Below are 14946 nucleotides of genomic sequence, written 5' to 3' on the forward strand. Positions count from 1 at the left end.
TTGAGGCGTACTATACCTTAGTTCCCTGACACATATTTCTTTGCTCAGGGGACAGAGATGAGAGAAAAAAACCAGAGTTAGAGAAAATGGGAGAATGAAGATAGCACCCTGTTGTCTGTTATGCTAGGAACTTTTCTGCTGACTTCTCCCATTAATCCCTGTAAAAAACAGCCAGAAGACTCCTGCACTTTCTTGGTGTGTAGAAGAGCAAACAGGAAACACAGGAGTTGCAGTATCTCAAGGGCTAGAACGCCTCTCTCCAAAGGACTGTTTTAGGAAATGGCATGTTTTCTAGTTTCACTGAAAGCATGGCATGCATTCAACAATACAGTGTCATGTGCCTGGGCCGACATATGAAGGGAGTGCTATATGCCAGGAGGCCTGATAGAGCTCATTAAGGCAGCACTTCTCTGGCTCCTAAGGGGTCTGGCCCACAAAATCCAAGAAAAACTCACCAGGACCTGTTTGGGACAGCCATTCAACTCAGGTAGTTGTGTGGTCAGACACGCCAAGGGGCCAAGCGCACAGATAATGGAGTCCAGAAGCACTGACAGACTGCCCGACACAGCCACCATACCCTGAAAGGGAGAGCATTAAAGGAGAGGTGGTAAGGCAAATCACACCCCCAACACTCCCTCCATGTTGGGGCTCGTTTCCTCACATGCTTCTTAGGTCTTAGGCAGTTCTATGAAACTGGCAGCAGAAATGGAAGTATCCGCCTTGACAACTCTAATTGTTTAAAAAGAAAACTTTTGGGCCTTCCCGGTGGCTCAGGTGGTTGGAGCGCTGTGCTGCGAAGGCTGCCGGTTCGATTTCCAGATGGGCCAGTGAGCTGCACCCTCCACAACTAAGATTGTGAACAACGGCTCTCCCTGGAGGTTGGTGTGAGCTGTCGTGGGCTGCTGTGTGCTGCCATGGGCCACCTTGTGCCTCCATGAGCGGCTAGCCGGCAGCTATCGTGAGCAGTGGCAGCTATCGTGAGCAGTCGGCAGCTCCGATGACAGGCGACTGACGACATGGCGGGGGGGGTGTGTGGGGAGTGCAAGGCCCATAACACCAGCCTGGGCCCGGGAGCTGTGTCCTACACAACTAGACTGAGAATCAACGGCTTGAACTGGAGGGGGTGGGGAGAATGCAGAAGAAGTGGGGGGAAAAGCGAAAACTTTTACGATGCATCCCCAGGTTTCTTTTCTACGTCCTTTACCCCTCTTACCCTCTATGCAACCTTGGGTTAGTCACTTATGAATAGTTAAAAAAAAAAAAAAAAAGCTTACACTTAGGAATAGTAAAAAATGCCTTACCTACGCTGGAGAACTGCTGGAAAGGTTTGTGGAGATCACGTATGCAAAAATTATGTTTCTGATGAACGCCACAAACAGCTCAAACAGGAGAACTAAGAGAATTCTATAGCCCTACACATTAACATTAAAAATACAAACTTGCACATTCTTCATTTTGCAGCTTTTCATAGCTGGTATCATTTTTCTGGGTTGAGTTGTTCATGCTCAAAAAGAAGTAAACTTGATTCATTTCAAATTTTAACATCTTGTACAATTCATATTGTCTACCTCTCTGTGATTCAGAGTGATAAGAAATAAGACTGCTTGCTGCAAACACCGCTGCTCAGCTCTTGATAATCTGCTTCAATTAGAAGTACTGTGAGGCTGTGTCACCCAGGCAGGCCACAGAGCAGTGTCCTTCACAGACTGAGCTCTGGGTCAGGAAGGCTGGGGCCAGGACGTGGCTGTGCCACACACTGTTTCTGCACCAGAGCTTACTATGCTGTGCTAACAGCATCTGTAGCACAGGGTATAAGTGAGATAATAAAGTCGTGGGGATGGCGCTTGGTACATGGCAAATGCTCACAAGCCTCAGTAAGTATTGTTACCAACATCCGCATTGCCAAAACTGCATTTCTGGCTGCCTGCTAGGTCTGTGTGCTGTGATGTGAAATACCCTACCCCTCCTCCCAGCATCCCTTTGTCTAAGTCACCACCATTCATACAACTGCCCAGTCTCAAGGCCTTGCTGTCACTGATTCTTCCCTCCCTTCATCCTCCCATGCAATGTACAGCAGGAGCTCCCCATTCCAGGGGTGGCAGTACAGCAAGGGTTTAAGAGCATGGACCTCGAGCCACCAAATTCAAGTCTGTTTCAGCACTTAGGGGCTGAACTCCAGAGTTAGTTGCTTAACCTCTCTAAGTCTGTTTCTTTTGCAAAACAGGAGAAATACAAATTCTGCCCCTCAAAGGTACCATGTGCATTAAATGAAAAAACGCATATAAAACACTCTGAAACAAAGCTGGCTGAGTAAGCATTCAACTCAAGTTAGCTATCAGTAATATTATTCCATTACTTTTACCCTATTGTTAATATTTTATGTCTAATAATAGCTAATATTTTATGTCTGACTCTCCTAATGGATTATAAGCAACTTGAGGGCAGGAACCATGTTCTGTTTCTTTTTATATCTTCCCAATAACTGCTGGTGTTCTGCATATAGTAAGCTCTCGGAAAACATTTGTTGGATTAATTCAAATCTTTTGTGATATCTAGACTAGACTTATTATAACTTCTCTTCAATTCTCGTCTCTTTTCACTCATAATCTAAATAGAAGCTATTCTCAGAGAAAACCTAATGAGAGCTCTGATCACATTACCCTCTACTCAAAAACTCGCAGCAGTTTCCAGACAGCAAAGTATAGACCCTTAGAATGCCCATGAAGACCCTCTGTAATTCGGGCTGGAGCCTTAATAGTCAACATTCCTCTACCTTAGGTATTGGATATTCCGGTTTTTCATCATTTTAGCAGTAAAACCCTTTTTCAAATAAACTTATGCAGAACCCCAACATATCAAAGAGGTAAATGATCTGGTTCAAGTGTGAGTGCGGGTCTTATGGAGGCTTCGTTCACCCATCTCTGCAGAAGACCTCGAGGCTGGGAAAGAGAGAAGTACATGGCTTTCTTGGTTTGGAATGTCTCTCTTCAACATCTCCACGAGACACATTCCTGCTTCTCTATCCTTTCAGGTCCAGTGGGAATACTATCTCCCACTCAGAGAGCCTCTCCCAACGCCCTCTCACTCTCTCTGTTCTCTAACATTACTCTGACTGCCTCAGTGAGCGCATAACATCAGGATGAGGACAGGGGTAGACGTGAGGCAAGCTGGGCTCTGCTACAAAAATTGTCGTGTAAACTAGTAATCGTCACTTAATCTTTAAATGGGCAAACTGTAGAAAATCAATGTTCCTTAAAGTGCAGTAGGTAATTTCAGGTGGCACATAGGTGAACATTAATGAATTTGCTATACATCCATTTATATGATTTCCATATTAGAAAAATAACAGAATATCATACTTATGATATCAAGGATATCACTGTGAAAGCATGGACAGGTTTATTTAAGTAAAAATGTAAATATTAGCTAAGTGATACATGAAAATTGCAAAATTGTGAGGATATATGCAAACAACTAAAGTGTGGGAAAAAGTGAAGTAGAGGGGGAAATGGAAATGACTGCTAATGGGCCTGGGTTTCTTTGGGGGAATGAAGATGTTCTGCAATTAGTAATGCGGCCACGAGTCTGTGAATACACTAAAACTCACTCAATTGTACATTTCGAAAACATGAACTTTATGGTATGTGAATTATATCTCAATAAGACTGTTATATGAAAAAAAGTGAACTAGAGATTCTGCAAAATTCTTTCCCTTTTCTGGTCACCATATATATATATGTAACTCGGAACAACCGCTCACAGAAACTGGCTTCTTTTAATTTGCTAATTATATATCTATTCTCTCTTTCCAATTATACTGTAAGCTTCCTAATGATAGAAATAATCAGGAAGCTATTCAGATTTTCTACTCCCCCAAATTTTTGGAATAATTCCTTGGTACTCAACAAACATTAGCCAAACTAAATGGAAACGAGGAAAAACCTGGAATATGGATGGTGCATAAAACAAATTATGTTTAATTCTAACTTTTTCGGAAACATAAGAATATCTAAATGTGAAAAATAAATAAGGATTCTAGGATATTTTATTCTGGAAATATCTATGTCCATTCAAATAGCTGTTTTGATACCTGCTAAATTTTTGAAAATAGCCAAAGAACTCAGATACAGCTTTATCCCTACTGGCCTTTGGCATTTTATTCGTTGAATAATAATTCAACTTCCACATAGAAGCAAGTGAATAATTTTATATTCCTACACTGATTTTTCAGGTTAAAAATGGCGCTGGCAGCTTAGACCGCTTTCTTTGCTGACGTTCCCTGTTAGAACCCAGTAGAAAACTAAAATACTATACTACTGAGTTAGAATCAGTAGTGAGGTTAGCCAAAGGGGCAATATGATAGAAACTGAATATGGTACTAGAAATGGAACATGACAGCTTTGCAGGTTTAAATGATTTTGAAATTGAAGCTTAAAAGATCTCCCTAGTGCATGCTGCACTGTACAATTCAAGTACAGGACAGAGGAATGAGGAGCTTGAGAACCGCAATTTCCCTATTTGCTACCTATTTTCAAAAAAGTAGAGGGAACTCTCAATCCTATATACAATCTAATTTGTCTATTCACAACCTTGCTGGAAATGCACAGAAAAATTCAAACTGTCTTAGAAGTATAAGTGATCAAAACTTGCATGGAATTTGTACTCAGTCTTCCCATTGCATTTTTAAAAAATAAAAATAAGTTACAGGGTTATATGTCAATTGTATCTCCATAAAACTGCAAAAAAAGTTGTAGGGTATTCTGACTTCTTTTGTGCTCTTGTTTCAGTAGGATGGTATTAGTGTAAACTTTGACTCCAAATCTCTAGATGTTTCTATCACCAGATGTCTTCTCTATCACTGTCTCCTGAACACCTGCCATAATCTAGCATAAAGCACTTGCTCAATGCGTGTATATGGAATGAGCGAATGGACGCAGAGGATGGCAGGACTGGCGCCATGCGCTGACAGCAGTGCTCACCTCCGTTTCCTGCAGGCGGTGTCCGATGAGGCTCAGGGACTCTCCCAACAGCTGCAGATGAGCAGCCACATCGATGGGCTCTGTCTCGGGGGCTTTGGCCGGTGAGGCTGGTAACAGCATGGTGGTGGGCGGGGATTTCTTTTGGGGTGACAACACTGCAGAGGAAGCTGAGAACAGAGATGAAATAAAGAGATCAAGCTTTGTTATGGCCTTGAACACCACAAAATGTCCCTCCTGATTTTCCCTTGTCATGAGCTCCACCAGGCATTAGCAAAACTATGGACTGTGGGCCACGTCTGGCTATGACCTATTTTTGTATGGCCTGTGAGGTAAGAATAATCTTACATTTTTAAATGGTTATAGAAAAAACAAAGAACATATGACAGAAAATGCACATGGCATGCAAGACCTAAAATATTCACTCTCTGGCCCTTTACAGAAAATGTTTGCTGATTTACATTTTTAAAATTATTTTTTGCAACCTCTAATGTTCAGTAATGAAGCAGGGCCCGGTTGGAACCCCCGTAATAGAAGCCTTGCAACTTCCCCAGTCTCACCTTTTCTTGATCTATAGCTTAAGGACAGATCATCCCCTTGCCACTTGAGCTCGGAATGTCCCCTGTTCCCACCCAGTTCCATTTTAGAAAATTACCCTGAAACGTATGATTAACAATAGCCTTAGGCTTATTGATCACAATCTCAGTGGTCTATCAGGCTATTCCCATCATTGTTCCTGGGATGCTGACTCCACCAGAAAACCACATTGCCAGAGGGAAGCCTCCATGTAGACCCCCAGAACCCTCAAGTAGCTTCTGGAGGAACGCCCACATCTGCCCTTCAACACCCCTAGCCGGTCTGAGAATGTGAAGGCAGGTTTTGGAGGTGTTAACCCACTGCCCTCTCAGACCCCCGGTGCTCTGGGAATAAACGCTTATTCTATGACCCAGCTCCTGTGTCGGTCTATTGGCTGAGCGGCGCAGGCTGCACAAGCTCCCGGACTCGGTTGGCCCCGGTTTCAGTAATACCTGGGTATCAACATCGGCTTCTAACATAGGCTGCTCTCCCAATCTCTCAGTAAGGAAGAAAGTTTACAGTGCTCTACAGAAAAGAATTCACAGCAGGAGAGGGATGTGGTAACTACCTTTTACTTTCAGGGAACCCTCTGAGCTGGAGGCTTTTCTTTTCACAGTCGTAGCTTCTGCTTTGTTCTGTTTGTGTTGCAGATACTGAGCTTTTTGCTTCCAAATCTGCAGTCAGATCAGGGCAAAACAAAATAAATTAAAAAGGACCAAAAACTAAAAGGGAAAGCAGTCATGGAATGAAACAAGAAAGAGAAGAGTGGAGGGCAGAGCAGACAGAGGGTTAATGCTCACTTTTAAGCTGAAGGCCACGGAACAGGCTACAGGCAGTAATTACAGGCATAGCTTGGAAGAGGCCTACAAACATCCCTCAGTGCTAATGGTCGGATTTCAGCCTGATCTTTCGATCACTCTAAAGTCCAAATGTAAAGTCATGGAGTAAACATCTGGCTCAGTATGATGTCCATGAGGTTTAAATGTTTCGTCTAATAGCAATAGCAGGGTAACACTGACACAAAAACCGCAACTAAAGATAATCCACCTGGGTGAAAAATATTTTAGTTGTTTCACCTAGATGAACTGCACCTTAAAGCAAGATGATAATTCTAATTTGAAGACCACCTCGATATCATCTAACTGGAAAACCACTATGAACAATTGAGACATGACCATTTATCACTGTCCTACCAGCTTCTTGACAGTAGGGGACATTATTTGGTAGTGGCTGGCGAGGATGATGACCGGACCAGGAACCTGGTTACCTAGTAAACATAGTCCCATGTTTTTATTATTTGCGGTGACTATTAAGTGGATGACTTTCCTCAGTTCTCAGATCACAGGTGAGTAGTAGGTGTTCGTGTAATGGGACTTTAGAGTTTGTTTTTTGACACTTTAATCACTGCCCAAGTTAGGTCATCTTTTGGCTCAAATGTAAGGTTGTTGCAAAAAATTAGAAGAGGTTAGAAAAGACAGTGTCCCTGCAGCTAAATCCTCATCTAGAATAAACGTATACCAACCAGTGTTAAAATGTCCGCTTCTACTAAACCATTTCCCATTGATTTGTCATATTTTCACTGTTTTCAGCACTATTTGGCTGAGAGGTCTACAGGAGAATCGCACATTTTGGAAGGCATAAAGCGATTCAAACTCATGCTTGTAAGAAAGTGTACTTACCAGTTTGTCCTTTTCTGGCAACTGCTTCCACACCTCTGCCAGTTTTTTACTAAGTTCCCCAAAATCTGGCAAAAAGAGTAAAAAACCCAATAAAGTAAAAGGTTATGAACAAAACAGAAGATTGATGAGAGCAAAAATTGGAAAAAGGTTTTGAAAATGAGATTTCAACAGCACAAGATTCTTTCAGAAAACCAAACCAAACCCCATCAGTTTTCCCAATTCTTTTCTATAGGGAAGGGGCTGTTTTGGTGGTCATGAGACAGGTTCAAATCCCCACACATCTACTCTCCAGGGGTTTATTCTTTCTAGTGTCTTTTAATTTAATTTGATCGCACGATGCAGGGCTTTTCAATTTAGGTTGAAGAAAATATGTAGAATTTATAAAAGATGTTAGAATTTTACTGAATTGCTGAGAGCTCAGAACCAAAGAAAAATTTCCCTAGAGCAGCTCAGAAGCAACCCCCCAGATGTGAACGCTGCTCTTCCATTTGTAGAGCAAGGTCAGTCTTTATAAAGTGCATTCACATCTTTTATGGTACTTGACGTATGCCTCACAACAACCTTGATGAGAAGTTCAGGAAGCCTTTTTACACCTTAGACAAGTGAGATTTATAGAGGTTAAGTACCCTGTTCAAGGTCTGTAGTGTAGTGTTATTCTCACCTCACTAACTTCTAATATAGAGACAAATATCAACGATATAAGTCATCTCACTACGGCTCCACACCCAAGGGCAGTTTAAGGAAAAGGGCAACTGTAGAATCTTGGAAATAAACAACTGCATGCTTACGTACTGTGCTTCGTAACATTTAATTTTACGGTTTCCTATTTTATCAATTTAAGAGAGAGAAATAAAAAGCTTATCTCTTTTATGGTTGCAGTGAACCCAGACAAAATCTAAAGTACAGAACTGAGGGGAAAAAATGAGATTTGTGTTCTTTTAACACTGTGGGAAGAGGCTGTCTGCTGACTGACTGAATTAACGGCACCGCTTCAAAGATACAAACGGAAAGTGAAAAACGCAAGCTCAGAAATATTCTTACCTATACCTGGATGGTCAGCCACAATGGTTACACGATACTCTTTACAGAACACCTGGTAGGCCGACATGTTCTTCTTTTTTGGCTAGTGCCACAGAAAAATGGAACAGAGTGAGATTTAATTAGAACACAATTTGAGTAAGCCTGAATCTATGGTCACAAAATGGAAAAGATACTTCTTTATCAAGGAAAGAGTTCTAAACTACTGACGAGCTTTCCTAAATAGGAAAATTAATTTTTAATCCATGTTACTTATCACTCAGAGATGACTATCAGTTTTACTCTTAGAAGGTAAAAAAAACCCAAAAAACACATGCTAACTAATTTTTAGATATTTCAGATTGTCGCAGCTGCGTGATAATTACTTGTAAAGCCCTTCATTCTTCCTATGTATAATCCCATGTTACATATACTTTCAGAATTAAGTGCTAAGAAAATTCTTTACCTCTTCTGGGATTTTCTCATCTTCAGGAAATAACCACCACGTAATTTCTCTTTAAACTTTGAAAGCCAAGAGCAAACCCATGTTCTTTTTGTTCTGGTTTTGATTTCTAATCTCATAATTTCCCTGATCCTGCTTTTAGTCACTGGTCGTTTATCATTATTTTATTGTTCACATTTTTGTGGTCCAAGGTGAAAGGTAAGTAAATAACAAAGACAATTCTTTTGTAGTCAATGTAAGATGAACCACTTTTACTTAAACAAACTGCTTTGTACTACCTGAAGCATGTTTAGTCTTCATTGTATTAGGACAACTCCAAGAGCAAAGTGTGATCTTTGAGAAATAACCAGTTCAGTGAGGGATATTTAAAACAAAAGATTATGTTATCGATGTATTATCCATTTTACAACTGTCCATAAACTGAGGGAAAAAAGTTTTCCTACCTGTAAAGACACATTAGATAGCATCTGTCCATACCTCTCATTTTGAGGATGAGAAAAAGGAAACTCAGAAAACAGTGAGTTGCCTGGGTCCCACAGCTAAGCCAGTTTTAACACCAGAAGGACTACCACAGAGGTAGCTTGACTTCCAGGCTATACATTATGTGCCAAAGAAAGAAAACATGTTGCTTCTTTACAAAAAAATGCTACTATTTAAAAAGAAAAGAATTATCCCTTTATAATCTTTATTTAATAAACTGAGATGTTTTCAGTATGGCTTTCCTTTAAAATTTCATCTATAAGCATCAAAATATGACGATTGTCCTCCATCTCCTCCTAAGATGGTCCTTTCTGGACTTGCAGTTATTAAAATGATATGAACGTTTGAGGCTTTAAAAATTACTGGGAAGTTTTGTTTGCCTTAAGAGTCCGATTTTATGACTAAAAACAAACCAACAAACAACACAGTCCTGTCTCATGACCTGAGAATTGCATCTCGTTTTAAACTAAGCCTGGTCACATGCTTTGCTACCTGACTTAGTATTTAATGCTGCTGTCACTGCCCTCAAAAGCCAAAGACTGGCCGGGACTCATGACAATAAAAAACCTTGAGTGTTGGCTGACTTTAATTCTAAAAGGAATTCTGAAGCCATTTTGAGGAATGGAAACATTTCTGTAACACCTTCCACAGTAAACGCTTGGCATGAGAGGGCAAGTCTTTGGATATAAAAATTGTGGCATGTTTGTTACAAATTTAGCTTCAACAATTTTAAACTAATCTTTTAAAACAGCATATCCATAGGCCTGACATTTACAAGAGTACACGATGAAAGAATAATTCGTGGAAGTCTATACAATGCCAAATCTTTCTCAACTGTAGAGAGCTCACAGCTCATCTGGTCGCAAGGAGTTTTAACAATGTTTTCTTAAACATGATGTAATACTGCAAAAGGTTACTGCTCCCTATTCCACAAGGCTATCTATAGTTGCAACATAAAATTAAAACTAACTTTACAAAATTAATCACAACTCTTGGCCAATATATATGGTTCAAATACACATACTGAAGAAAGGGTTCCTTTTTATAAAGGACTTTATTCAATTATGTAGAAAATAAACTACTATTTACTGAAGACCTGTACTGGGTACAGTGAATAGTTAGGAGGATAAGCTCAAAGCCCAGATCTTATACAAGGTAGTTAAGCAGCACAAAATAGTGGAAATTTAAAGTTTAAAGGCCCACCATCTTTTCCCAGCTTCACCGTATACAATTTGATCCTGAGTAAAACACATAAAGTGGATGGATGGTTCTTCTGATATGTGATGTTAAAAATATTTCAATGACAAAGGAGGAAAAGCAGAGAGTAAAAAGAAAAGATTTCAAAGGCAACATAAAAAAGTAACCTATCAAAGTACTCCGTCATTCATCTATTAATAAATATTTATTAGAGGACCACTATGTGCCAGACATTGGGAATATAGCCAAGACTCAGACCCATAGTCTAATAGATAAGACACATAAACATGTAGTTATAAATGTAATGAAATGTAAATGTAATAAATGTATGAAATGTAATGATATGATAGGGAAAGTCGTGGATGCTACAGGAACATGCTGTGGGAGCACCTCACTTAATGAGGGAGTCAGACAAAGCCCATGGGGGAAGTGACATTTAATCCAGACCTAAAAGCTGGTACAATTAGCCTGATGAAGAGCAGTCAGGAGTGTTCCAGGCAGAGGAAACATGTGGTACTTCCATTAAACAGAGGGGAGGAGCAGGAAGAGCCCACAGAGCGACTCTGTGTCACCTGTATTAAGAGTATGGACTCCACCCGAAAGAAGCGATTCAGGTCTTTTAAGTAGGAAGTTACACAGCCAGGCTGCACTTTAGGATGGTGGTGAACAGAATGGAGAAGAGCGAGAGCACAGGTAGGAGGACCACTCAGGATGCTGCTGCAGCAGTGCCTGGGATGGAGGACAGCTGACAACAGCCACAACAGTGGGGTTGGAGAAAAGGTAATGCATCGGAAAGGAGGGGAAGAGAGAGTGTGACAAAACGGAGCCTGGGCTTTGGAGGCCAGCAGGTCTAGGCTAGCATCCCGACCACACTCCTTGCTAGTCACACAAATTACTTCATTTCCCTGAGCTTTAGTTTCCCTGTGAGTCAAACTTGGAAACATCATTTCACTCAAAGTTACGAATTAATCAGACGGGGCAGGGCACTTCAGTAGGCACTCAGTAATATTATCAATTATCACTGTGGCAGGCCGACTTCCAAGACGGCTCCCCAGATTTCCGCCCGCAGGTTTACATGCCCTGTCTGATTTCCTCCCCTGGAGCGTGGGCAGGACTGATGAATACGCTGGGACTCCAATGATCATGACTATTTTACGTTACATGGCAAAGGGGATTTTGCAGGTGGACTGAAGGTCCCCAGTGAGTTAAATCTGAGTTAATCATAAAGGAGATTATCTCGCGTGGACCTGACCTTATTAGCGAGCCCGTAAAAGAGACAAGATGCAACAGCCGGCCCGCTCTGACTGGCCTTGACCTTGAAGAAAACAAGTTGCCATGAGTTCTCCAGCGGCAGAAAACTGAATACTGCCACCAACCTGAATGAGCTGGCACCAACCTGGAAGAGGACCTGTAGGCTCCGATGAGAACCTGGAAAACGTGGCTCACACCTCGGTCAGTCTGGTGAGAGACTGAGCAGAGTGCCCAGCTGAGCCCCGCTGGACTTCTGATGCCCAGAATTGTGAGATAACAAATAAAGGTGGTTTTATACTGCTGAGTTTGTGATAATTTGTTATGCTACAAGAGAAAACAACGATGAGTTCTTTTCTATCCCCTCTGTATTTTTCAAAATATAAGTTGTGGCATCCAAAAAGCCAATGTAAGTTTTTTTAAACAGAAAATTTTGGTGAAGGAGCATTGAGTGAAATCATATGACCTAAATCAGACAAAGAAGGCCTTTACTTTAAACATTTCATTTAAATAGCAAAGGTCCCATTTGTACTGTTCATTGGGTGGAGCCAGTCCCGTTCAGAGATATTACAGAGTTATGACCACTGTATCTCCTGTACTGATTTACTAGCAGCTTTATGCCCCAAAATGCTCTAAGTAGTCTAACTAAGGCTCCCTCCTTTGACATCCCCCTTTACTGGGCCCAAGATACAATGCAGAGACACCACACACACACGCACGCACACACACGTTTACCTAAATTCTATATTTGGTCATTGGGGGGGATGGGAGTGCTTATGGGGGGGACAGTGCGCTTATGCTCTGGGTCGATTACTCTGGGTGATTCCACAGGGATCTATTCCACGGAGTGAGTACGACACAGAGCATAGATCTGCTTTCCCCCGATAGTTCTGGGGAAACATATGCCAATGACTTGCTCTGGTGCTGAAGAGAGAAAAATCTAGCTGCATTAGACTGATGACATTCGGTTGGACTCAGAATCTGCTGGCCTTCATTGTGGAGCCTTCCTAAGGGATTTTCAAGGGAAACTGACAGTTTTCACCTTATGTGCTGACCTTCGAACCTAACCAGTGTGTAAAATGCAACTCGAGTCTGTGGACCTAAAATTCAGAATTCAAACTTAAGGGTTAAAACCTTTCCAGGGCTCATTTTTTCTAAATCAGTAGTTGAAATATACAAGTAATGGATGGTCTCTATACCTACAAAACATTTCCACGTGATTCTAAATGCAAGGCCAGTATTTCTACTCTAGATTCTCTCATGCAAGAAAACACACAGTACTGCAAGTGAATCACAGTGGTTGCATCTGGAATACCACGCACTCCCCTTTAATTGAATAAAATGTTAATATTTTGAAAACTTGGATACTTGATTATTAGTAGAAATGACTTGCAACAAGTCCATTTACTAAGTGTAACTCACAATGTTGTAAGACTGGAGCCAGAACATTCTTTTAAATGTTTCATGACATTTGTCAAAATATCAAGACCTTTCAAAGAGCAACTTCTTACTGCTCTTTATAAAAAGCAGTCCTGCTTAATCTTTTGGGTCATAGAGCTCTTTGAGAATCTGATGAAAAGCCCTCTTCAAGCCCATCCGTGACTGAGTTTAAGCACCTGTTTTAAAGGATAAAACTTCTGGGGGTTAAGGCAAAACACTACTTGTGAATCTTAAAAAGGAAATTTGGCTTTCTTCTGCCGATGACAGGAACCCGATTTCACGGATATTAACACTGTGCAGGAGACACGTTATAAAAGCTTTACCTGTAGAAATTCACATAATCCCCCTAACAACCCTCCGAGGATAAGTGGCGTCCGTCATTACTGTCATTTTACAGATGAGAAAACTGAGACCCACAGTCATATATCTAGGGAGTGGGGGCACCAGCCTCTGAACGCAGTCAGTCTGGCTTTGCAGCCTGTACTTTCAACCATTACACCATCTGACGCTCTTCTGAATGAACTTGACTGCGATCCCTAAATCTGATCTGGCTAATGAAGAGGGTGCCAGAGAAGTGAGGTTTCCACACTAAAGCTTTCATTTTAATCATTCTGAATGGAAATCTTTCTAAACTTTACTTTATACCTCTGTTCTCTCTAGTAATACACCACTGAATATAAACACTCTTCCTGTATGGTGGAAAGAGCATGGATCCTGCAATCAGAAAAACCTGGGTTCAAGTTCCTGTTCTGCCACTGTAACAGGTACGCCCTGAAGCAGATAGTTTCACTTCTTTAAGCTTATTTCCGTGAAATGGAGATAATATCTACACCTCATTGGGTTCTTGTGAAAATCCACTGATATACCAGACAAAAAACTTAGTGCAGTGCTTAAATATACATATAGCTATTATCGAAATTTACTAATTCTTACTCAGCTCTCCCACTTGGCCTCAAGATTCAGTTCTGATGCCGCCGCCCCAGGAAACCTTGCCTGCCATTCCCATGCTCTGCTTGTACTTCCTTGGCATCGCTCTGCTGGGGCTCACCGCTGAATACTTGCCCACTTCTTACTACAGCCAAAGCTCTTGGAGAGCAGATACTACCTTATTCATTTTTACCTGGCAAGTGCCTGGAGCGATGGAAGCGCAGAATAAATATGTACTGAACGAGTAAGAAAGTCTCAGAATTGTGTGTGAAAAGGCCAGAGCGCGCGTTCATCTGTATGACCTCGTCTGATCTTCACAGCACCCTTGTAGGTGAAGGAGGCTGAGAGCCAGTTCGCGGTCCTGCACAGAACAGGCTCCGAGCGAGGTCACGTGACACGTCTCCAGCATGCGCTCCTTTCCCCAGCACCCACGAAGCTGCTCCAATGAGCTGTAAGAAACTCGCTTTACAACATCCGCTTTGGCTCCTTACGAGATCCTGTTTTCTTTTTGGTTCTTAACTTTTGCAAAAAGTGAGATAATTGTAGTTTGCTTCCTAAAAGGTGGGTTTTCTATTAAAAAGCAAAGCAAAAACAAAACCATTAAAGTGTAGTTTCCTTTGCTTAGTCAAATGTGAAATGTGAGTGGTTGAAAAAAAGTTTTAAAAATATGTTTTCAACTGTATCTTATGCTTCTGAAGAATTCAGAATGAAAGCAACTGTAATTGTAACAACAGCTATTTACTGAATCATGCCCTGTGCTAAACGTTACATGTTTCACCTAATTTAATCTAAATAATCCTATTTTACAAATGGGCGGAGAAGTGAGGAGGCAACCTGGAGAGAACAAAGCTAGTAAGTAGCGGACTAGAACGAGGATCCAAGTCTGCTGAATTCCAGCCCCAGCTTTCGGCCACTTCATTACACTCTGCCTCTTCAATTTAAA

The 14946-nt window shown here is 41.3% G+C and overlaps 1 protein-coding gene across 4 annotated transcripts in view; it reads right to left on the reverse strand.

Moving 5' to 3' along the window:
- HMGXB4 (HMG-box containing 4) overlaps nt 1-14946 on the reverse strand; it is a 32703-nt gene that overhangs the window by 3369 nt on the left and 14388 nt on the right. For all 4 annotated transcript variants that reach the window (XM_033116249.1, XM_033116248.1, XM_033116246.1 and 1 more), the window contains 5 exons: nt 8273-8354; nt 7232-7296; nt 6121-6226; nt 4980-5146; nt 456-578 (listed from right to left, as the gene is read on the reverse strand). In XM_033116249.1, the coding sequence (XP_032972140.1) occupies nt 456-578; nt 4980-5146; nt 6121-6226; nt 7232-7296; nt 8273-8354 (543 nt within the window). The remainder of the gene's footprint in view (nt 1-455; nt 579-4979; nt 5147-6120; nt 6227-7231; nt 7297-8272; nt 8355-14946) is intronic.

This window comes from Rhinolophus ferrumequinum, chromosome 10 (genome assembly GCF_004115265.2).
Source record: "Rhinolophus ferrumequinum isolate MPI-CBG mRhiFer1 chromosome 10, mRhiFer1_v1.p, whole genome shotgun sequence".
NCBI lineage: Eukaryota > Metazoa > Chordata > Mammalia > Chiroptera > Rhinolophidae > Rhinolophus > Rhinolophus ferrumequinum.